The sequence below is a fragment of the Plecotus auritus genome (genome assembly GCF_963455305.1).
Source record: "Plecotus auritus genome assembly, chromosome: 5".
Taxonomy (NCBI): Eukaryota; Metazoa; Chordata; class Mammalia; order Chiroptera; family Vespertilionidae; genus Plecotus; species Plecotus auritus.
The window spans coordinates 121557378-121581636 of record NC_137776.1 but is presented as its reverse complement, the minus strand read 5'-3'; the positions used below and the strand labels follow the sequence as shown (position 1 = coordinate 121581636).

General features: G+C 41.9%; 1 protein-coding gene across 5 annotated transcripts in view; it reads left to right on the top strand.

The window, feature by feature from the left end:
• Positions 1-24259, top strand: part of FOCAD (focadhesin) — a 310432-nt gene that overhangs the window by 239415 nt on the left and 46758 nt on the right. For 3 of the 5 annotated variants that reach the window (XR_013960581.1, XM_080667664.1, XM_080667665.1), the window contains exons 25-34: positions 598-706; positions 3363-3479; positions 5940-6178; positions 9724-9813; positions 16720-16867; positions 18910-19029; positions 20618-20740; positions 21190-21267; positions 22375-22446; positions 23976-24078. Coding sequence is in view for 2 of the 5 variants with exons in the window: in XM_080667664.1 (XP_080523790.1) it covers positions 598-706; positions 3363-3479; positions 5940-6178; positions 9724-9813; positions 16720-16867; positions 18910-19029; positions 20618-20740; positions 21190-21267; positions 22375-22446; positions 23976-24078 (1199 nt within the window). In the remaining 3 variants the exon portion in view is untranslated. The remainder of the gene's footprint in view (positions 1-597; positions 707-3362; positions 3480-5939; positions 6179-9723; positions 9814-16719; positions 16868-18909; positions 19030-20617; positions 20741-21189; positions 21268-22374; positions 22447-23975; positions 24079-24259) is intronic. The other 2 variants (XR_013960579.1, XR_013960580.1) reach the window with 2 other exon arrangements.

Sequence of the window (24259 nt, the reverse complement as noted above, 5' to 3'; positions counted from 1 at the left end):
GATGCATTTATATTGGCCAAAGGTGACAGAAGAAGATCGCTTAGGAAATGTAACGTCAAATGACAAAAATAAACATTTTAGGAAGAAGTTAGGTATGATGAGCTTGGATTTTTTTTAAATTTTTATTAGTCCTCGTTCGAGGATATATTTCCATTGATTTCTAGAAAGAGTGGAAGGGAAAGGAAGAGACAGAGAGAGAAACATTGATGTCAGAGCGGCACTTCCATTGGTTGCCTCCCGCACGCACCCCAACTAGGGCCTGCAACCAAGGTACATGCCCTTGACCAGAATTGAACCCAGGACCCTTCAGTCCACAGGCCAATGCTCTATCCACTGAGCCAAACCAGCCAAGGCGAGCTTGGATTTTTAAGTTACAAAAAAGTATAATGACCACACATCTATAAGAAGAGTTGCAAATTAGCACTGGTGTCAGGAATGAGGAGGCTGCTGGCATCGGGAACAAGCCCACCTGCTTACGAGGTTCCGTGAAGGAGTGGAGTGATCTTTGCCCTCTTCTGCCCTCCCTATAATAGCACCTTCTCTTCTCCCGGCTAATGCCCCCAAATCCTCTCTTGGAATGTTTTTCTTCTTAAACAGGGAGAGCCCAGTGGTGAAAGGCAATGCTCTGTTAGCCTTAAGCAGCCTTGCTGTCGTCGTATCCAAACATGAAGCCAGCCTCTGCTCGGACAGCGAGGGCATCCTGGAGGTGAGTCAGGGGTGATCTGAACCAGTGGGCTCCGCTGTGTAACAGCTGAAAAGTGAGATGTCCCTGGAAGCCGGCTCTGAATTCACGAGGTTAGAGTGTCTGGGGCACCAAGTCCTTCCAGCTGACGGGCCTTTACCCTGGGAGCACTAGTGCCTCTACGACGCTTTTCTTCGCAGCTTTCTGTTTTGCTTCGTCCCTCCCAGTTAAGTGGTCATTTCAATTTGAAGGGACCAATTTTATGCAACAGGGGTTGTCTTTTTGTGATGACATCAGTGGTAGCCAGTCTTAGGAGGTTAACTAGGCTTACTGAAAGTGAACAATGCTGTCAAAAAATGATAAATAAGCAGTGTTTACTGACTGAAAAAAAATTATACTTTGCATTTTAATTGTAGATGTCAATGGCAAAGTGCCTATTCATTTTTGCAAGGCATTTATTTCTTAATTAAACATGTGGCGAGCTGGTCAGTGTTCATTTCCAATGTACTTTTTCAGATAATTTGTATCTGTCAAAATAAAAAGGCACGGGTACATTCTTCCTATAAGCCCTATTATCTAGGAGCCATCAGTATCTGGAGACAACATAGCCAGGGGGTTAAAAACAGCCTTTGAAGTAGGAAAGTCCGTCATTTAAATCCTTATACTTGTACTTACTGGCTCTGTGGTGTGCCATTGCTGACTTCCCTTTTTGAGGCCTATTTCACCATCTATAAGATGGGGATAACGATACTAATCAGGTAGGATTATTGAAGGATTAAATGAATTAATAGACAAAAAGCACAATGCCTGGTTGATACTAACCTCTCAGTAATAGTCCTCATTCGCATTAGCATATACTGCATCACTTCTTGCTGCAAAAACAGAGTTTATTCAGTGTTATTCAGCCTGTGTCTGTCCCCACAGAATGTCTTATGGGCCATCTATACTGTTTTTAAATAAGTGCTCAGAGAGGCTACACAACTTTCCTGAGGTGACACAGCAATTGGCACTACCAGGATTTGAACCCAGACAGTCTGGCTCCAGAGCCTGTTATTAACTGCTAAGCCAGCCTGTACTGTGCACTGTTTTGTTGTGTTTTGTTTCATGGTGGGGTTTTTTGGTTGCAAGCAAAGAAAATGGCTCTCATTTAAAAGATGAACTAGATAAGGAATCTGGAAGCCAATGGGATTGAAGGCAGAGCTTAAAAATCAGGTTTTGGGAAGAACAGTAACCAAGGCAACCTGGGGAGTCCAGGCACAGGTACTGATGAGCCATCTCAGCAGACACCCCACTGGGATGGATAATCTAGTCATTTGCTGTCTTTGCATCACTCACTGAAGATTTAGAGTCCCATAGGTCCCCAGCCTACCCTTGGGTAGGGTAGGACAGGTAGCTAGATTGAGCATTTAATGAAGCTTCAAATCATGGAGGAGGGAATTTCCCAAAGGGTGCTATTACCAGTGAATAAGACAGTAGATGCCGTGTGGCAAAAGCTACCAATGTGTATTACATGTGAGAAAGGGAAACAGATCAAGGAGTTATTGTATGAAGGATAAAATGTAAGAGTAATTACTTACTATATGAAAATTTAACTTTAAACCCAGAATCTTATTTTAATGATGAGAAAGTTGAATTTTTAAAGAGGAAATGTTTCATATCCTTTAAAAAGAGCCATGCAGTTGTACTCGTAATTTACCCCAGTAATAAGTGGGAGGTGTAGCTCAGAGTTTGAATGTCAGGCCCTCTTATTCTTCTTTATTCCCCCATCCCCCTTTTGTTCTGCACTGTAACACATAATACACAAAACATTGAAAGACCACACAACCCAGAGGTGGGGCTTTGCTTTTATTCTTGATGACCTTGACTTTGGCTATTACTCAGTACACACTCAAGACCTCTTTATTCGATTAAAGTTGAAGTTTTCAAACTTCATCTAAGTCTGCATATGACCAATAGCTAAAGAGCTTAAGAAGGCAGTCTTATTTGATTCATGGAATTAATTCCAAGAGATACTTAACACTGCACTGAGCTTTATAGTTTACATGACCTGAATATACCATGTGAGTTAATGAATGCTTTTGACATCCAGGGTCATGAATGATTTTTAAAACCAAGTTCTCTTTCTAATGAGTTGGATTTTGTTGTTTGTTTGTTTTTACAATTCTCTTTTATTTTCCAAACTGAAAATCAATTATGTTTTTATGACTGACTAGCTAGGAAAATGTTGTGATGTTTCTATAATGATAAATATATGGTGATAGCAGAAATGCTAGTGATGGTGATCAGAATCGTGTAAGCTGCCTTATCGCCTCCTTTGTGAAATGACAAGTCATAGAACTGAGAAATTTTGAGTTGCTTTCTCTGCACATCTCTCCCTTGAACCTCCACATTATCCTCACTGAACCTGGGAGAGCTCTGAGGAGCTCTCGGATATGCTCTGTTTTGCAGCCCCCATCCTCTCACTTCTGTTAAATCCTGTATAAAAGATCAATATTCCTGGTGGGGCACAGGTGAGTATGTGTGCTTGTCAAATACCTGCTCACCTCCTTCAGTCCTGGCAGGTGAAGTTGACTTTTGGGTAATAGCATGCCATTCTTTAATACAGAAGGGGGCTATTCCCTGAACCTAGAAATAATGTTCGGGTTTTCTGTTATTGTTTCGTGTGTTTCTTCATCTGCAGGTTCAACCGAATTTCCTTTCCATGAAAGACTGGGTTTCCATGGTGTTTGACACTCTCCTGGTCATTGTGGATAGCCACTACCAACCCAGAGGACAACTTTTCTGCTCGTTTTATTATGTAAGTCTGAGAAATGAAAAGTGATTAGCAAACTCAAGGGATGTCTCTTCTCATCTCAGTTATTCACAGGAAGCCCATGATGTCATGTAATGATTCTTAGATGTACATTAGAATCACAATGGGAATCGTAAAAATATATGTATATGTGTGTGTATATATATATTATATACATATATAATTTAAACAAGAAACACTGATGTGTAGGCCTTACCTCTGACCTACTTGCTCAGGGATAGGCCCTGGGTTTCAGCACTTTGAATTCTGGGCTATTCTAACGTGTAGTCAGAGTCAAGAGCTCCAGTTATAGTAAAATAAACACTGGCTGCAGACGGAGCCCCTGAGTTTCTTGTCATAGTTTTTTTGTTTCCATTTCAGGGTATGTGAGTTTGGGCAGTTCACTTTATCTCTCAGGACCCTTGTTTCGCTGTCCGTAAAATGAGGTGATTGAGCAATATTATCAGTAGTGATTGGAGCCCTTGCTTCATCCCTTATTAATTCTGTTACCGTTGACCTGACACTTAACCCATCATCTTCTTTTTCTTATCTATAAAATGAAGTAAAAACTAATGCTTTGCCAACTTTACAAAAAAAAAAAATGTGAGGATGAAATTATATAATTTATGGGAAAATATTTTGAAAATTTTGAAATACTTTCTAAATACAAAGTCATATTGTTGATCCTAAGCACCTTCTCTTTCTTCATGCTTATATCCTAAGATCTGAAGCAAATTGAAAACACACTTTTTTTGTTTGGCTTCCTTTTCCCCTTTATTGGCAGTAGTGAGCGCTTTATTTCTGTATCTGCATGGAATTGTTTTGGTTCTGCCTTATCACTATCCAGGGCTTAGGGAATTACAGTGATCATGGGGCAATCAGCTGAGCGGCAGAGGATTAGAGTTGATTTGAATAAAAATATAGCACCGGTACTGATCAGCTGCTAAGATGGCAAATGTAGCCTCAAACTCCACTGCCTGAGGTCTCCTCTCTGTGCCTCTGCCCTGCCCTGGGGAGGACCTGGTATGTATTCATCTGGGGCTCAGGGTCTGGAAGTAAAGTTTTAACTATACTTGAGGACAAAGCAAGGATAATGCAGAATTAAATTGGAAGGTAGATTTTGCTCACAGCAGTACTTTCTTTGCAATGGTTTGTTTTCTGTCGGATGTGTTCTTGTTTCTTAATGGTGGATGAGTATTTTTTTAGCTTATACTGAGGTCTTCGCACTAGCTCCATGGTTCAGATGTTCAGCAGGACACATAGCGTACAGATTTCTAATACTGCTACGTAGTTCTCACAAACCAGTAACAATAGTCTCCTTACTAGCTAGGTCAGGGTTACCTCTGACCTTTGTGATTTTTGCATTGTTATGCTTTTTCAAAGCCCTGTTTCAAAAGTCACTTTTTTTTTTTAATTTTCAGTGACCTAGGGGCTGGGTCATTTTGAGTAGTATTATCATTACAATAGTGCTGTATTAACTAGAAGAACATCTTAGCACATGGTTGATTTTTACCCTTAAAGTACTAAAGCTTAGAGAGCAAATGAGTAAAGAATTAAAACCTTTTTTCATGTGCTTGGATGACAAGAGACAGCACGGCCTTTAGGATGTGTGTGAAAATTTCAAGTGGATAATAGGGAGGAGTGGTCAGCGGACTTCCCACTCGAGACATGTTGATAAGTGTGCGTGATGTCTGGTGGAGCCCTCCGGCGTGAGGTTCTGGGAGAAGCTGTTCATATTCACCTGCCCTGTCGTGGTGTTGGGGCTGTTACTCATTTCTTTCCCCGTAATTGCATATAGGGAGGCACATATAGAGCTCTCCGTTTCATTTTCAATAGCTGGTTATTGCTTTGTAACCAGAGGCTTTTAGGATTTCAACTTCCTTTTTAATTAAAAGGAATTAGCCCCCTGTAGGAAATAATCCATCTACTGGGAAGCGTTCCCACCAAAGATTTTGGGAGATCTGCCAATAGATCCCTGCGCTAAATTTACACTTGTCCCTCCATGCTAAACTTAAACTGTCCCCACCCCCACCCCTTTCCGGCTCTCCTGGAAAACGCTGGCTTTCTGGACATTTTATAATGCGGCTGGGTGGGTTCTCCAGCTTGGATAGCTTCACTTTGGGTTTTTCATTATATACACATGTGGGCTTTCAACCTGAAATTGTTTCAGGCTTTCTAGTGAGGGAATTCACACCCTTTAAAACGAGACACTTAGAATCTGGTTTTTCACATTTGAAAGGATATGATTAGTTAGCGGACCGTTTAGCAGCCAGTTGCGTCAGTAGGAGTGAAAATGTGACCTGTACACAAACACAGCAACCGATTTTTTTGAATTACTTGTTTGCTTGGCAGGAGTGGGTCAGAGAGAAGCCCGTATTGTTGCAGAGTGCCTTTGTGAAAGGTATGTTTCCTTCATGTTTTAAACAAAAGGCCAACCCCCTGTTTTCTTTCTTTGGCATGTCCTAGAAATCCTATTCCGGGGAAAACACAGCGAGTGCCATCGCCCGCTCTGCGGCCGCCTCGGCTTTGTCTCTGCTTGTGCCAGTTTTCATTATCTCTTGCAAAGAGAAGGTGGAGGAAATCCTGACCATGCTGACTGCCAGGTTACCTGGGAAACCAAGCGCTGATGAGTCTCAAGCCGTGCAAATCCACATGGGCCTTGCTTTGGGGATGTTTCTCTCGCGCTTGTGTGAAGAGAAACTCAGGTACAGTGGGTTAACACAGCCCCGTGTGTCCTCTTTGTGGTGCTGGTGGAGGATTTCACACACATGCACACGCACACGGGTGCTTGATCTGAGCAGTACGTGCTTGCTGAACTTTCTGAGATGGGCACGTCAACCACATGTTCTGCTTTATGAGTGAATTTGTCTTTCTAAATTCCATCACATAGATATTAATGTATTTTAAGGGTTGCTCTTATTAAAGTAATTGGTTACTGGAACATCATTTCATGCTTAGATGAAAGCCCTGAAATACACCTGTGTAATAGAGATGAGGAAAAGTCTAATCTACGGTGCTATAAAGAAAAGCTGCCTTTTTTCCTGGTTTATAGCTGAACAATGATTGCTGATCCTTTATTGATATCACTATAACATGGAAGGAAAGGATTGGGGTGTCCCTTGTGCCTGAGGGTGTGGGAATCCTTGAATCACCTGAGAACTGCATGTACCCAGTGTTAAATGTTGCTTTTATCCTGTGCCCTGGCTACAGTTTTATAACCCTTAAGGAGTCTTAATCTGCGCATATTATACTTTGTAGTTTATTCCGTTTGATTACTCAGTTTTTGGCCTGTTAGCTTTACCCGTGAATGGAGCTAATAGGCTATCAAAGACCCAGGTGGAAAATTCCACTAAATGGGAAAATCTTCCTGTATGTGAATCTAGTTTTGTTGTTCATTTTATATTACATAGCAAATCTTAGAATTTTTTATATATGTCTACATAGGTTTATTGTCGTGTGGTACAGCATGAATGTTTAGATGTCACCGACTTGGAATGTAGCCCCATTTTCCAGCAGTGGGAGAGAGGGAGAGGCACCCTGTGTGGTGTTAGCTGTTGTTAAACTTTCCTGTATGTCCAAAGGCGAGAAATGGTGTTGATGCGGAGAAACTAGGTGACATGATGCTATACTTAGATTTCAGTTTAAAGCCAGTGGTTAAGTTTCCATTTGTAATTTACAGAGTTTGGTGCAAATACCAATATATGAAACCTTTATGAAAATTGCCATTGATCTGGGGAAAGGCCATATTTCAGATCATCATTTTCAGCTCTTGGAAACATCTGTCAGACGATTGGGAAGAGTTGGCTTAGCCTTTGTGATCATAAATGAAACGTTTCCAGAATACTCATTTTGCTCTCTTCACCCGTGTTAGTCTATGTAGGCCTGGTTCTGAACATGAACAAAACACTGCCTTTTGCATGTGGTTGACTGTTAACATATTTTGTGTGTGTGACAGAGCACAAAGTATTTTTAAAGAGTTAAAACTTGAAAGTGACTTTTCCCTCCTTTGCTACTATGCAACAAATGGCAGCTCTTCACCATCTGTCTTCCTGCTCTTTCTTCAGGATCTTTTCAAGCAACATGCTTTACAACTAAAAATGAGCCATGGCAGCTTCCTTCCAGGCAACTCACTTCATCCTCTCCTGGCCCTGGCTCCCTTTCCCATTAGATTTCGATGAGCTGCTGCTGGTTCTAGGGCTTGACAGGCTTGCGTTTGTGGTTCATTTAATCACACTACCTGGAGAAACCCACGGTGATTCAGCTAAAGCGTCACTCTGGTGCCCAGGCTGCCTTCTGCCCTGTCTGCTCGTACTTGACTTTGCACCTGCAGGAACCCCTGGGGCAGGGCCTCAGGAGGCTCTTCCCATGGCCCAGTGCCCTCCGAGTAGCTGCAGATTTTAATGTGGCTTTAATGATCCTGTTTGATAGCATCCTCCTTTTGGCTGGTGTCTTAGCACTGCAGCCAGTGTAATTGCTCATAGCTCCCACCTTCCTAATTTCTTGGAGCAGAGGAATCTGAAATATATGCCTTTGGTACTAAAACATATTTTGCTAGATAGTGACAATGTCATCAGATAATGACATTTTCGGAGAAAGTTTCCATTTTTCTGTAATGAAGGCAAATGTTTTGAGGGCTATTGACTGACTAGTCAATGACATTAAAGAAGCGACCCAAAACAGCCCCTCGGGACAAGGTGCTGGTCCCGAGAATGAAAAATCACCTTGTAAAAGAGAATGGTGGCAGTCAATCCATTTTTTGGTCAAGCTCATGGACAAGTCACCTGAATTTATATTCTGGCCTAGAATTTATTCAGGAAAGCATATTATTTCAAAGCTTGCTTCCATCATGACTCCCGGAGGATATAGCACTCAGCATTTGTTTAGCATATGTAAGTATATTTTACTCCAGAGGACAACTATAATAGGACTTAGTTAAAGCTATTAAGGTGTGTGGGGGTGTGTGTGTGGGTGGGTGTGTGTGTGGGTGGGTGTGTGTGCGGGTGTTTTCATTGCAAAATCTAATCCTTCACCTCAAGCAAAACCACTGACGGTAGTCCTGGTTTGAGAGGACATTCAAAGGGCTCTCTGCACCGGGTTCCCAGCTACGTTCCCCCAGCAGGCGGAGGCAGCAGGACCAAACCTGACATGTGGGACCATGATAATCAAGTGTCGGTGATAAAGCCCACGCTCTGCCTGAAAACACTACCTTTTATGTTTATTTTACTATACAAGCCATAGTTCTCACCAAGACAATGACAAAATCGCATCAATTACCGCAGACAGGAAAATAGAGGGCTGGTGTCCGCACCCCCCCCCACCACCACCACCTTTTAAAAAAAGTGTAACTAAAGGAATAGAACTTATAACTTCCACAATCGAGACATGAAATCAAAAGTAAGTCTTTGCATGAAAGAGACTAGGGAACCATTATTGATAATAGGAGCTTAATGGGTTTATTAAATATTCTGACGACAACCCCTTTAGCACTTAGAAATACCTTGTTTGGAATTCTGAGTTTGGTTTTTATTTTTTAGTGATTTAAAATTTGAATGGACGAAATTTGTGACCACATGATGACCTAGGGAGTGTTATACTCTAAGTGAAATAAAGAAAGACAAATGCCATATGATTTCACTTCTATGTGGAATCTAAAGAAAATGAACAAACAAAGCAGAAAAGGACTCATGGAAGCAGAGAACAAACTGATGGTTACCAGAGGGAGTGGGGGGATGGACGAAAATGGTGAAGGGAAGTAAGAGGTACAAAATTCCAGCTACAAATAAATGTTATAGGGATGTGTACAGGACCGAGAATACAGTCAATATTATGGTAATAAGTGTGTATAGTGGTAGATGGTTACTAGACTTACTGTAGTGATCACATACTAAGGTATATAAATGTAGAAGAATCACTATGGTGTTCATCTGAAACTAATATAATATTCTATGGCAACTATACTTCAATTATAAAAGAGTTTTAATGAGCTGAGAAAATGCAAAAGTGGCAGTACTTATTGGTTTGCAAATAATTGCAATGTTCAGAAACCCAACTATTGAATAAGTTCTCTGACTCAGTTTCTCTATCTACAAAATAAATATATATGAATCGTCAATAGTATTGATTGTTACTTTTATGTTTTTTAAAGTAAATGCATTTTCAGTAAAATATTGAGAGCAATATATTGTATAGTAAGTATTTTGGACAGTTAAGTGACTTTAAATGACTCATTTTCCCCGTGGCCTTTCCCTAGTGACATTTCTGGCCACCAGATGAACCTTCTGCTGATGAAGTCCTTGGATGCCCTGGAAAACTGCTGCTTTGACCCCCGCCTTGAATACAAGTATGTTGATCCCATGTCCTTTCTAGCAGGTGCTTAGAGATTAGTTTTTTTCTCTGCCATAAACTTTATATTCTATGGTGAAATATTTGTAGGACCCGATCTTGAATTCCTTTGCAAAAGATTCTTAGTAATTACCAAAGATCTGTAATTAGAGCGTACTTGTTCTGAAAGCAGTGTTTCGGCAACAATTTGCTTCAGTACAAAGCAGCACATGTCATTCTGTGGCTGTCGTTAAGTTACTAATACCTTAGCTCTGGCTCGTACATCTCCCATCAAGCATATATTTGGAGGTTTGTGTGTGTGAGTTAATCTTTTTAAAGAAACTTTTTTAATTTGGGCTAAAAGAATCTTAGACCCATGATTTAGATTTCCCTGTGGAATCCAATGGCTGAGGAATAAAAATGGAAACAAATACAGGTTACACCAGGGTTCCCCAGCTCCTCGATGTTTATAGATCCATTTTTGCCCCACAGACCTCATGACTTTTGTCCATTAAACTGAATATTTTAAAATTTAATTCATTTTCTCATTGCCATTATGAAAGATAACAAAATGAAAAGGAATAATCAGAAAAGAATGCCTCGAAAACCAGCATTAAACATACTCATTTAGTGAGACATTTAATGTTTCCATTAGCCTCTGTGACCTGTCGGGGGGGATGTGTGGTTTCCTTAGGCTCACTGGAGTATTGACATGTTGAGGACTACATTGTACCTTCTTGTACTTAAGCATGTTTTAGAACCTCAGGTTTGGATCCTCTGGGGTTTGTTATTACTTAGAAACTCAACAGATTATAAGCACTACCCCCCAACTTATGAATTCATCTACTCTTTGCTATTATGGGCATTTAAATCAGGGTTTGCATTTCTGGCCTTTAAGAACTTACGATCTGAAATTACATTTATACCATCTAGCCTGTTTGTTCAAAGTAACAAAAGAGTAAATGGTAGAAGTAGCTTCATGTATCAAGTATTCATCATGAGTAAACAAAATCAAGTGTTCATGTAGTAGGTGGTCGTGATGGGCCTTCTTTCAGACACAGGCCAACGTTGGGTAAAAACTATTGACGCCCACCCAGTTTAATGTGCGGTATAGAGCCATGGAAAGTCAAGAGTTTTGAGCCTAAGCTGTGTATTAGTGGTGTTGCCTTTTACAACCAAGGAGTAAGCTGGTCTCTCTCTCTCTCTCTCTCTCTCTCTCTCTCTCTCTCTCTCTCTCTCTCTCTCCCTCCCCCTCTCTCCCTCCCCTCCCTTCCTCCCTCCCTCTCTCTCTCTCCCTCTCTCCCTGTCTCTCTCCCCTTTCTTCTTTCTGCCTTCCCCCTAAAAGTGTTCATCATAGCTGGAGGGAAATTTTATGATTAAGATGCTCCAAACTCTCAGCCAGTTGAAACTACCAAGAATGACTTTCAAGTATTATATTCATTACTTTCCAGGAAGTTTGTTTGAAAGTAAGGAGGACCATGGGGAGAGCGGAATTACCCACAGTATGGGTCTTTACACGTGTAAGAACTAAATATGTCTAAGCATATTTAACTTTAAAATGAACTTTTTATCTTAAGATTCTTATTTCTTTACTCTTAACCTTCTTTCTTGATTCTTACCTTCTTAACTATTTTTTTTTTAATTTGATTGAGCAGCTGCATTTGGGAGAGGAAGGATGGGCCTAGATAGGGGCTGAACCTGCAGAGTCAGGTAGAATAGGGTCATCAGAAATTGCCTGTTCATTTAATAAGATCTGGCTTGTCTTCAGGGCCCCAATTAGAAACTCAGGCCCTTCAGGGAACCCTCTCTTTATCCTCTCAAAACTCCCGTTATTCCTCTAGTTAATGAAGTTTAGTATTTTGTTATGTCTAATGCTTTGTGGGTGGCAGTGCTTAGTATGTCGTTCCCTCTCTGGTTTGAGGTTTAATTAATACTTACTGAGTAGCCACAAATTGTGCGAGGTATTTTCACATCTCTTTCTCATGTAATTAAGCCTTGATTACAACCTAAATGTTGACACTAAATTAGGGATCAGGTTCATTTTGGCTTACTGATGAAGAAAGTGAGTCTCAAATAGGAACCTGGTTCAAGGTCACACAATGAGTGGCAGAGCTCGGAGAGAAACCCTAGGTTGTCTGACTTCAAAGTCATTTTCCTCTCTCTTGGATAGTACAACACTGAGAACATTTCAATAGAAAGAAATCTGGAATATTATTCACAATGAAAAAGAATGAAATCTTGCCATTTGCAACAACATGGATGGACCTAGAAGCATTATGCCAAGTGAGATACATCAGACAGAGAGAGAAATACTGTATGATTTCACTTATATGTAGAATCTAAAAAAACAAATCAAATGAATAAACAAAACAGAAACAGACCCATTGCCATACAGAGCTAGCTGATGGTTGCCAAAGGGGATGGGGAAATAAAATATTTTTTAAAATCAGGAAAAAAAAGGAAGTAGTTTGACCTTAATGTACAATGTTTATTCTTTTTCTCTGACATGCGGATCTTGCTTGCCATTTAAAAAAAAAAAAAAGTGTCTAACTAGTCTCAGGCCTGAATGCCTGGCTCCTGGCATAAAGTATCCCTCTGTCGAATGAGATTGCAGACGTCTAGGGCAGTCCTCCCTCCAGTGAAATGGTGGGAGCTTTACCAGGAGGTAGTTAATGGATCCAGGAGCGTGCTACCTCAAGTGACAGAATTCACCCAGAGCAAATTCACCACGCTTCCTGGATTTAATGGACATGTCCCTGCTGAGAACCTAGCACCTGCCCTGGTCTGTGTTTGTGGTCCCATCACTTACATTTTGCTGCCATCTAGTGGTAATCATCGTGCCATTGCAGTCCTCACAGCCCTGGTCATGCCTTCCACCTAAGCGTTGGGTAATTACTATTGAGCTTTCACAAATATAATAATATTTGTATAGCACTTTGTAAAGGGCAATTGCTATACGAATGTTAACTGTTATTAGGGCTAATTATTAGATGGCCTAGTACTTAATCTGCAGGACAGCCTACAGCAAACTGAGGAATTGAAGATTCATCAATGGGTAATTTTAGAAATTACACAGCCTTATATCTCAGTTGATGTGGCAACACACATATGAGAATTGCATAGCTTTTAAGTCACAAAATTTCTTTTTGGTAGTGGCATTTTAATATACTTGGATAAGACATTCAAATAAGTAATGTCATAATAGGGCATGCAATTTTAAAACTCAAACTCTCTTTATCATTTGTTGGTATTCTTTTCTTATTTTAACCCTCACCCAAGGATGTGTTTTCATTGATTTTTAGAGAGAGAGGAAAGGAGAGAGAGATAAATATCAATGTGAGAGAGAAACATCGATCGGTTGCCACCCATACATGCCATGGCCATGACCAGGATCGAACCTGCAGCCTATGTATGTGCCCTGACCGGAAATCAAACCCACAGCCTTTTGGTGTTGGGACAACTCTCCAAACAGCCAATCACCTGGCCAGGGCTGTTAGTATTCTCATACAAGATTCATGTTAGCAATTCCAAAACCTCCATTTTATACCTGATATAGCTTGTTTTTATTTCATCTGACTGATTTGGGAGGTTTTTTGTTGTTGTTTTGTTGTTTGTTAATCCTTGCCTGAGGATATTTTATTCCAGAAAGTAGAAGAGAGGGAGGGGGAGGGAGGGGGAGAGAGGGGGAGAGAGAAACGCCGCTGTGAGAGCTACACATCGAGTAAGTGCCCTCAACCAGGAATTGAACCCCAGGACCCTTCGGTGGGCAGGCCAACACTTAACCACTGAGCAACACCGGCCAGGGCATCTGTCTGAGGTACCAACACTGAATTCCTTTCTGTTTTCAATGAACAGAAAGAGGGAAAGCTACCTCTGCCCATTGTTCTCGGTTTAGAGCTGGCAGACTTCTCAAAGGGAAGCTAGGATGAGGTCAAGTGTAGAAATGCTGAACTAAGCAGTTGGTGATTCTTTCAGACTGAGGACAAAAAACAAACACATTAAAATATAGAAGATTTGGAAATGAGAAGGAAACATTAGGAATAAAGGTTTAGAACTATCTTCCTGGCGCATGCTGGAAAAATAAGAAGCAGAAGGAAACAATTTAGCAGGTCAGTGGGTGCACACACTCTAACATATTTACACTGGCACATGTATACATAGGTAGGTTATAGATTCATGTGTCACCACAGTTAAATAATTACCACTGGAGCAATGAATAGAATCGTCATGAATGGGAACCTTGCCTAAGACTAATTATGCTGTGATAATATTTGGGTAAATGTGAACTAAAAGTGGGGTCTCTTTTTTCTGAGCCTTTGTATCCATATAACTGGGGATGGTAAAGGAGGAGCCTCAGTCCAGGGGAGAAGGGTTTTCCTGCACCCAAAATAGTCCCAAAAACAAGATTTAGGTAACTACCTATTTATTGAAAAAGATGAACCCCAGTACTCAAGTGAGCTTTGGGAAGAATCCTTTTTCCACATGAACCTGATACCCCTTTTTCTTAAATTAGTCTGGCAGGAAATAGAAATCACGTTTTCCTGATAGAACCTTGGATGACATACTCCGTGAATTTTACAACTCATAAATTTTGCCTCCAACTAAACAAAGGAACCAAGTCTTGGTTTTCTTTTGTTGTTGTTTTCCTTTCAGTAGCTCTCCTCCACTTCAGACGCCCTTGAAACTCTGCATTTGCTCAGTTCCTAGTGTTCAATGGGTCTGAGTTGGATGCCTGTCCCCACCCAGCAGTGTGCTGGGTGCACAGACATTGTGGTGAGGAAGAAACAGAAAAGGCGCCCACCCGCATGGCATGGAGCATGCAGGCCGGCGAATGAGGTGGATGGTAATTAATCCCCCAAATAATCCTCATTCTGATGAGGATTTATAATTAAAATTGTCTGAAGTAAATTAGTACAGGGTGCAATGGGAGAATAGTAAAGAGGTTCCCTGCTGGGTCAGCGAAGGTGTCCCTGAGGAAGTCACATTTGAAATCTTAAGCAGAAGTAGCAATTACATAGTCAAAGAGGGAACAAAAGTCAGAATTTCTTAAATGTTAATCACATTTTGTCTAGCTTTATCTTTGGTATAATTCTATCCAAATTGTATATGCACCAGTATAGAAAGATAGCCAGGCCCAGCTGGCGTGGCTCTAGTGGCTGAGCGTCGACCTCTGAACCCAGAAGGTCACGGTTCGATCCCCGGTCAGGGCACATGCCCAGGTTGCAGGCTCAATACACAGTGTGGGGCGTGCAGGAAGCAGCTGATCAGGGATTCTCACCATTGGTGTTTCTATCTCTCTCTCCCTCTCCCTTCCTCTCTGAAATCAATAAAAATATTTTTTTATAAAAAGGATAGCCAGAAAAACTTCCCTTAGATTCTAAATGAGGAGAAAGACTTGAATCCGTACTAAAGGGAGCAGCCTCTCCTTCAGAAACGTGCTTTGTCCCGACAGCAGGCGGTTCAGGCTCCATGCCGAGGTGGCTGCTTGGAAGTGCTTGATGCTGGTTGAGCTTGTTAACTTCATGTTAGCTGCACCGGCATCTCTGCCTGACTCATGATGGGTCACCCTGCAGTCGCTTCTTCACAGAGGATTTTCTAATGCCAGGCTGTTAGGCAATGGAACCTAGAAACACCCACTTGAGCGATGTTGCCTTCATGGCATCGTGCAGGGCACCGAGAGGGGCTGGGGTTTGGCGGATGGAACAGAAGTCTGGGAATTAAAAAACAAAACAAAACACAACAACAACAAAAGCACCTTCTGGCTGCGCTCTGCTTGAAACACTCTGCGTGACCTTGAGCAGACCTTGTAGCATCCCCAGCCTGTGGGCGTCTCTTTCCGATGTGGCTGCTCCGTTCGCACAGAGGTGTTGGGGGACATAACGAACATGTTCATGAAACGACGTGAAGGTCCTTGAGGCCAGCCAAGGAGATAGACACCATGTAGGAGCAAAATGACATAGGAAATGGATGGTTGGAGAAGTGCCCTGGAGCCTGCCTTCGCAGCAGCTGCCCTGGGGAGAGGCGAGCCAGACCCGAGCCAGGGCGGTTGCTGGCACACTCAGCCTCCCCTCAATTTGAAAAACAGCAATGAAGACAAAACCTTTTCTTACAAAGTAAGAAATGACCTCAAAGCTGCATTATCTTATCATACTAGTGAGACGTTCTGGGAAAAGAATTTGTTTCCTTAAATGGGTATGTATTCTTTCAGGAGAACTCGGGCACAAAAAGCCCAGGGTCCCGATTGAATTGTCACTCGGGGTAACTTTTGACAAGCCTGTCATCTGTCCATTTTCTCCCCTGACCCAGTGGTCCTCCGAGAGATCAGAGGGGAGGAGAGGATTAGGTCATTGTGCGCAGGCGAATACAGTTTCTCTAAGAAAGAAATTCCACTTGCTGAAGTTGACTAGGAAACACGAAGCACGTAGCAGGACCCGGTAACCATGCCTGGCATTGATCCGTCCTGCTATTAGTCAGACCTCCTCGGCTCAAATCCTTAAATGTAGTCTTTTCTCTCCTATGCAGTTCATCATAGTGCACGCAACATGGGGATGGGGGTGGGGGTGGGGGTGGGGGTACCACAGCTCTTCTCTAGGTGCAGCGATAGCACTGGCTTGACTGCTGTTTATGCCTCCTCCTCCCCTCACCATGGAATTTAAGTCCAACCGTTTCATGATTTCACTTGTCTGTTTTTCTCCAGTGTGTACACAGCACTAGCATGGGCCACGAACACCTGTTTTGTGGTAAAGGTTGCCTTTTGAGGAGCGAGGGTGTGTGCTTGTGGTGTTTTGTGGGACACGCTTACAGAGCAGGCAGCGGAATTCGAATCCAGCCCTCTCACCCCAGCCTGTGGGGCCCTGTAAACTCCTAGGAAAGGTGAAGAGCGGATTTCTGTGATTTTTAACACCTCGTCTTTTTGGCATCCAAGCACGGGCTGTATCCTGGGAGTTGGACTGGTTCTGTCCCTCATGAGCCACAGCAGCCAAACGGAGTCGCGCGTCCACGTGGCTGCGTCGCTGCGGAAGCTGTCCTTGTACCTCGATGACAGTGGGAGCCAGAGCAGGACCTTCCAGGAGGTAGGAGGCGAGGTTCCAGGTTCCTTACCTTTCCCGGCTTTTGCTTTCTTGTTGCTGCTGATTTTCTACTTTTCACATTTTGGTGACCCTGGAATTAAATTTCTTCCTCAACCTCAGCTGGGATAAGGAGAACATCTGAGTGGCAAGCCACCTTTAATAGATCGTAAGGGTTTCAAATTGTGAAGCTGTTTAAATCAACTTGGACTTCAATGTGGCATGTAAGATAAGAGCCTGGAGTGAATACAGACTCCCACGTCAGCATCACTAACAGGCGCTTTCTAAGAAGCACTGCGGTTTCTGGAGGGAGGTTAAATGGAGAATGTGAGAATTAGGCCCAAGCTGATGTAACTTAAAAAAAAAAAAATGGCCAGGAAATAGCTTAAGAAACTGCAGATCGAAAAGGCATTTGCTTTTTTAAATGTCAGCCAGCATGAAAATCACTGAAGAGATTCCCTTCACCACATTAAATGAAGAGCTTTTTCTGTTGTGGCGCAAATACATGCAGACTTGCAGTTCATGTGACACCGCCTGAGTGTCGGCCGTGGGATGGGTGTCTGTCCCGCGCAGGTGAGGCTGGACCCAGTGCTCCTTGCCAGAAGGAGCGGGAGATGACCTCTTGGCCTGGCTAGACTCCCCCGATTGGAGCAGGCCGTGTCCCCGGCAGCGAGCTGTTGAGGAGCGTAAAGGCCGCTGTGTTCCTGCGCGCCGCCTCCTTTCGGGCATGTTGGGGGGCCGGTTGAGTGAGTCAGTGAATTTCTGGGCAGCACAGAGGGCTGAAGTTTTGTTCTCAGACATGCCCCCACATTGCCATTTTTATTTTTTAAATATATTTTATTGATTTTAGAGAGGAAGGGAGAGGGAGAGAGAGATAGAAACATCAATGATGAGAGAGAATCATTGATTGACTGCCTCCTGCACGCCCCCTACTGGAGATCAAGCCCGCTACCCAGGCATGTGCCCTTGACCGGAATCAAACCTGGGACCCCTCAGTCCACAGGCTAATGCTCTATCCATTGAGCTAGGGCCCACATTGCTGAGCATGATTCAAAAGGACATATTTTTTTAAGCAAAAGGAGAAAATAAAATTTTGCCACCCAAGAGCACTTTGGCTAATAAAGGAAAGCAAGATTTTCCTAATTGAGACATTTGACTGCTTGATGTTTTAATATATGAGGACTTGGACAACGCATTTTGTTTTTTTCTCCCCTCTCATGTTTTATTATCCAGTTTGTACCTTAGAAACCACTTATTCTTTTCCAGCCAAATAAACCAGTGTTAGGAGATGCACATTTCCACTTGGGCTTGAGTATCTTTGTAAGAGAGGGTTTCATCATGAAAATGCAAGATAACGAGGAGGGGGTGATTAACTATGATTTGCAAAAATTGAGGCTCAAAAAGGTTGTTTGATTTGCCTGACATTGCTTAGCCAATAAATGATCAATTTGGGATATACACCTGAGTATTACGTCTCTACTCCCAGCATTTTTATTTGTATTCATTTATTCATTCATGTATTCATTTACTTATTAAATTATCCTACAGTGCTAGGAAGTAGGGGGTATTATCTCTATTTTACACAATTTATCTGACTCTAAAACCCTCAGTCGTGGTCCATTCTGCTCCATTGCTGCTACTGGGGAATCTTAACATAGCCTCGTCTCTATCCCTCTGCTGCTTGGCCTTGGATCAGACCTGTGGCAATCGGTAATTTCCACTGTAATGAAAATCGGCTTCTACCGCTTATAGATGGTGTGTCCTGAATTGGTGAGGGAGCTTTTTGGTTTTGAATCTCGCTCCTGTCATTTGCTAGCTCTGTGTAGTTGAGCCTCAGCGTCCTTATCTATAGAGTAGGAATAATGACGCTCATCTCACAACATTGTTAGGAAATACAGGTGAGGCAGAGAAACAGTGCCTGTCTGTGGGAGGCGTGCTTAAATCCAGTCCTTACTGGGAAGACGTTTGACCCAATATTTGTGTCAACTAAACCTTGTTCTTTCCTTTTTCCTCGTGAAGAAACATTGTCCTGCTGTCTTTTCTTCCAGGTCTTGGCCTACACCCTCAGCTGTGTGTGCACAGCGGCGTTCAGTGCCGGCATCATTGAGGCTGCGGAGGCCGAGGACACTATGAACAAGCTCCGCCTGTTAGTAGAGAGCAACCAGCAGGTTGGAAGGCATGCCCTGATTCCTCCCCTCTGTGGGTCTCAGGCTGCTGCTCAGCCCTGATGTTGACTTGCTCTGATTAGGGTATATGGGATATTTTTCATGCCCAGAGCTGAGGAGCTTCTAATTATCCTCTTATCTCATAGCTATAGCCAACAGAGGGGTCTTTTCTCTCATTCCTTATGTCCTCCTGTAGACTTGTTTTGTGTGTTTTTGTTTTGTTTTGTTTTGTTTTGTTTTTTTGGTTGAAAGAGAGCACATAGCCTTTTCAAAATGAATACATAGAGGGCTCTGATAAGGTCAAACCTTAGCAAATACAAGGCAAATAATATAGACTAAATAGGTATAGGAAAAATTAAATGCCTGTAAATTAAATTAAATTAAATACCGTTAAGTGTTCCCTCTAAAATATTCAGCCTTAAAAAGGAAGGAAATCCTATGCTACAACAGGGATGAATCTTGAGGACATCATGCTTAGCGAAATAGGCAATCACAAAAAGACGCATACTGTATGATTCTAGTTATATGAGGCACCTAGAGTCGTCACATTCATAGAGATAGAAAATAGAATGGTGGTCGCCAGGGGGAGGGGGGAGGGGATGGGGAGTTCTTGTTTAATGGGTATAGAGTTTCAGTTTTGCAAAATAAAAAGAGTTCTGGAGATGGATGGTAGTGATTGGTTACACAATAATGTGAGTGTACTTAATACCACTGAATTGCATAGTTAAAAATGATTAAGGTGGTAAATTTTATGTTATATGTATTTTACCACAACTTTAAAAATTGAAGGGGGAAAAAAGCTCTGTCTGATTACACACGCTCTAGAATTTTCTTATTGCTGGTGGTAGTGTTTTGTGGGTTTTTTTGTTTATTTTTTTTTAAGGTTTCTCTAAGGTCTCAATATTGGTCATAGTGGGTTATTTCAGGATTCACTGGTTTTAAATGTATATTGTTTGGTATTGTTACTACTTTATGATTATTTGCCTGCTCATGTTCAGTAGGGTTTGCAACATCAAAATGTAGAAGTTGACATACGCAGTGCTCATTCTGAGACATTTTCTCTTCTTGTTTGGGAGTTGACAGCTTGCGCGATCTACTTGGGTATTTTCGCTCGAACCTCTTCTGAAATGTGGATCATTTGAGCCAAGTTGCTCAATAGTGCGGTGTTATTTCCCTCGAATAAACCACTCACTGCAGCTGACTCCCTTGCAATGAGACTGTAGCTTCAGTTACAAACCAAAGTCTAGGGTTTTGTTTGTTTTTGAGGCTTATCTCTCTATTATTTATTTACTTGAGATAGTCTAGCCTTATTGAGGTCTGATTGACAAAATTGTAATTTTTTCTTTTTTTTTTTCTTTATTGATTAAGGTATTACATATGTGTCCTTAACCCCCCCACACACTGCGCCCCCCCCCCCCCCCCCCAGTAAAGTCTAGATTTTTAAAATCTGCCGCTCTTTGATTTTCAGATGCCTAAAGAACTTGTCGGGAGGAGAGGGAGCCCCTGGAAGTGCTTATGCTGCGCTGTGTAAACATTGCTGACCAGGCCATTCTCCCCTTTCCTTACCCCTGTTTCTGTTTGTTTGTAACAGACTTCAGGTTTTGCCTTGGCGTTGGGCAACATAGTTCATGGTTTGTCTGTGTGTGGACATGGAAAAGCCGAAGACCTGGGCAGCAAGCTGCTCCCTGCCTGGATCAGGACTGTCCTAGCAGAGGTAGAGGTCGCCACCTGCATGGTATCTTAGTTTTGTATAAAGGAAAAAGGCTACTTAATTGGACCATTTATAGATAACTGCTCAGGCATATAGCTTAACAATAAACGAATGGGCGATTTCAAATGAAAGAGAAACGTGTGCTTTTCAGCCCTAATACATGATACATACTATGATAGTTTTTTTAAAAAACTTGTTATTTGGCCAGTGTTTTAATTTTAAACAACATTGTGGTTTTGAAAAATAAAGAACAACAAGAAGCCACTTATGATCTAACAACTTCAGCCTGTAGCTTTATTCAAGTCTGAGGCCATTTTTGGTTCAGTGATACAGGTTATGTTGACCCTACCCATTTAGTACCATTTTGACCATTAATTTCTCTATGATATAATAAGTTTTCTAGAATTCAAGCCCAAGGACTATTTCTCTCTTGACATATTCTTTGTTTTCAGGGCTCTCCCACAATGCTTTGCTTGGCAGCTCTCCATGGCATGGTGGCCTTGGTAGGCTCGGAAGGGGATGTAATGCAGGTAAAAAGAAAGAAAGAAATCTGAATGTGTACCTAGCCACAGCACGAGCAGAATACCTAGCATCTCAGTATGCTAAGGACAGAAGAATATATGCTCATCGTAATGGTTACACAGGGCTTTGCAGTGACTTTAATGCATAGAAAATTGTTCTTTTAAAAAAAAAAAGGTTTTTTATTAATTTGAGAGAGAGAGGAAGGGAGAGGGAGAGAGAGAGAAACATCAGTTGGCTGCCCCCTGCACCTCCCTACTGTGGATCGAGCTCAAAACCCAGGCATGTGCCCCAACCGGGAACTAAATTGGTGACCTCTTGGTGCATGGGAGGCTACTCAACTAACTTAGCCGCACTGACCAGGGCAGAAAATTGTTCTTTGCTGAGAATTCTTTGTATAGAGATTTTTTTTTCCCCTTATTTTATTTGATTTGTAGTTATTAAACCTAGTCAACTTAATGTACTTGCTACAGAGTTCCCTGCCTGAGAAAAGTTAATGAATCATAAGAAATTACAGAAATCACTTATAAGAAACTTCATTGTACATCTGTAATGTTTAAGTTAATATCTAAGTACTTTTTTTCTCACTTTAAAATGTTTTCCAGCCCTGCCGGCATGGCTCAGTGGTTGAGCATTGACCAGAAGGTCACAGTTCAGTTCCCAGTCAGGGCACATGCCCTGGTTGTGGGCTCGATCCCTGGTGTGGGGCGTGCAGGAGGCAGCTGTTCAATGATTCTCTCTCATCATTGATGTTTCTGTCCCTCTCCCTGTCCCTTCCTCTCTGAAATCAATAAAAATATATTTTTAAAAATAATAAAATGTTTTCCATAGTGGACACATATATGCATAAGTTTGTAAGTAATTCTAAGGACCTCCTTTGTTTATACAGTTCAGGATCATTAGGTGACTGCTGCGTGCCACGCTGAACTGGTGCTGGGAAATCAGTGATAAATAAAGCCTGGGCCCTGCTCTCCAGAAGCCCACTATGGAGTCCGTTTTTGAAAGACAAGGACATAATGATAAATGACTGCATAGTGTGGAAGATGGTAGCTCATCCACTAGGAATGTCATTATATACTTTTTCGGGGATGTTGGAGTGAATTTTTTTTTTCTTTCAGCTGAAGTCAGAAGCCATCCAGACCTCTCAGTTTCAAGCCAGACTTAATGAAGTCATTAGAGCCTTAACACAGGTGAGAAGAGGGAGTTAAAGCCCTTCAGTGGGAAAACAGATGTCCCTCTTTTTGTCTTTTTTTCTCTTTCATGATACAAACTGTTTTACTTAGAAAATGAGGAAATCTCTGTTACTGATGGTGAGTTTAAGGGCATTTGAAAAATGGTTTGTGGCCCTGTATTTGCTGGGGTGGGGGGAAAAACTCCCCTGGAAAAAAAGAAAGTTGGCATTTTGAGTTAAGTTGGCATTAGTTTCCCATAAGAATCAAAACCTGACCTTGCAAGGAGAAAAGGGACGGTGGTCAGAGGGCAGGCAGATGTCTGAGTAGCGAGTCGAGCGGCACCAGTTCCCACGTCACTGAGACAAGGGTGTGGATAAATCACTGTCAGCATTAGCCCTGGCTGAAGAATGAACATAGTTATGTGCTGAGAAATGATTTTATAACTTAATATTTTTATTTTTTAATGGTTATGTTTACTGCATAGAAGTTGGAGGTACAGACAGCATGGAAGAAGCTGAACAAATATCACGGGTGGTCCTCCCAGCCTGAAGGACTGCCCCTGGTGTCTGTCACGTTGCTTTTCAGGCATTCTCACCTACTCGGTGTTCTCACTGCACATAGACCTTATGTCCTAGTCTTGTCACTTAGCGTACTTTTCTTCTCGTAAAATGTTGGTGATTATAACACCTGAAGAACTTTTAGTAATTCACATTTCAAAAGCAAACATCAATTTCTGAACAGAAGAAACTGTCTTTTTCCTGTATGAATATAAACATTCTAAAAAAAATACTTAAACTTAAGTTGCTATAACTTGGGAGAAAAATCTATAATTTAAACTATTTTAAAAATGCTTATTATGAATGATCAAGTATTAATAGAAAATTATTTAAAGAAGAGAACAAAATAATATCTCCTTCCAGCCCTGGCCCGTTTGGCTCAGTGGATAGAGTGTCGGCCTGCGGACTCAAGAGTCCCAGGTTCGATTCTGGTCAAGGAAATGTACCTTGGTTGCGGGCACATCCCTGGTAGGGGTTGTGCAAGAGGCAGCTGATAGATGTTTCTTTCTCATCAATGTTTCTGGCTCTCTATCCCTCTCCCTCCCTCTCTGTAAAAAATCAATAAAATATATTAAAAAATAATAATAATAATATCTCCTTCCATTTTTAGAGGTATTTAAAACAAATTATCACCTCTTTTTACCTTTTGGATTTTCTTTTCCCAGTTTTTGATAATGTTTTGAGACCTATCTGACTCAGGGATACCTGAGACAAACACTGCTATGCTCTTCTATCATCAGTTGATTCACTCATTCATTCATTCACTCATTCATCCATTCAGCAACACTTGTTGATCACCTGTGTTGACCACCTACTAAATCATCTCAGATTTAGTAGACTAGACAGGTGATATTACACCTTGTCATAGAGCTTCTCGTTACCAGACAAGCCACCACCGCATAAAAGATTCGTGACTTCCTGTGAGTGGCCTTTTATTGAATTGAGTTTGGATCATTTCCCATCACTGAATTGTCACATTTTCATCCACAGGTCATCAGTGTGTCCGGGGTCATTGGTCTTCAGTCCAATGCAATCTGGCTTCTAGGACATCTTCATCTATCTACTCTGTCCTCAAATCAAAGTAGAACCTCCGGTAAGAGTAGAGCCATAGGACCCTGGAGCTGGAAGGAGGGTGCTGGCTCGGGCTGTGTACTCTGTTAAGAGCATTAGTCTCCACAACAACCCTAAGGGTATTACCACCCTGTTTGACATCAGGAAATGGGCTGTGGAAAGGCTTCCTGACCTTCCCAGGGTCACAAGGCAGTTAATGGTGG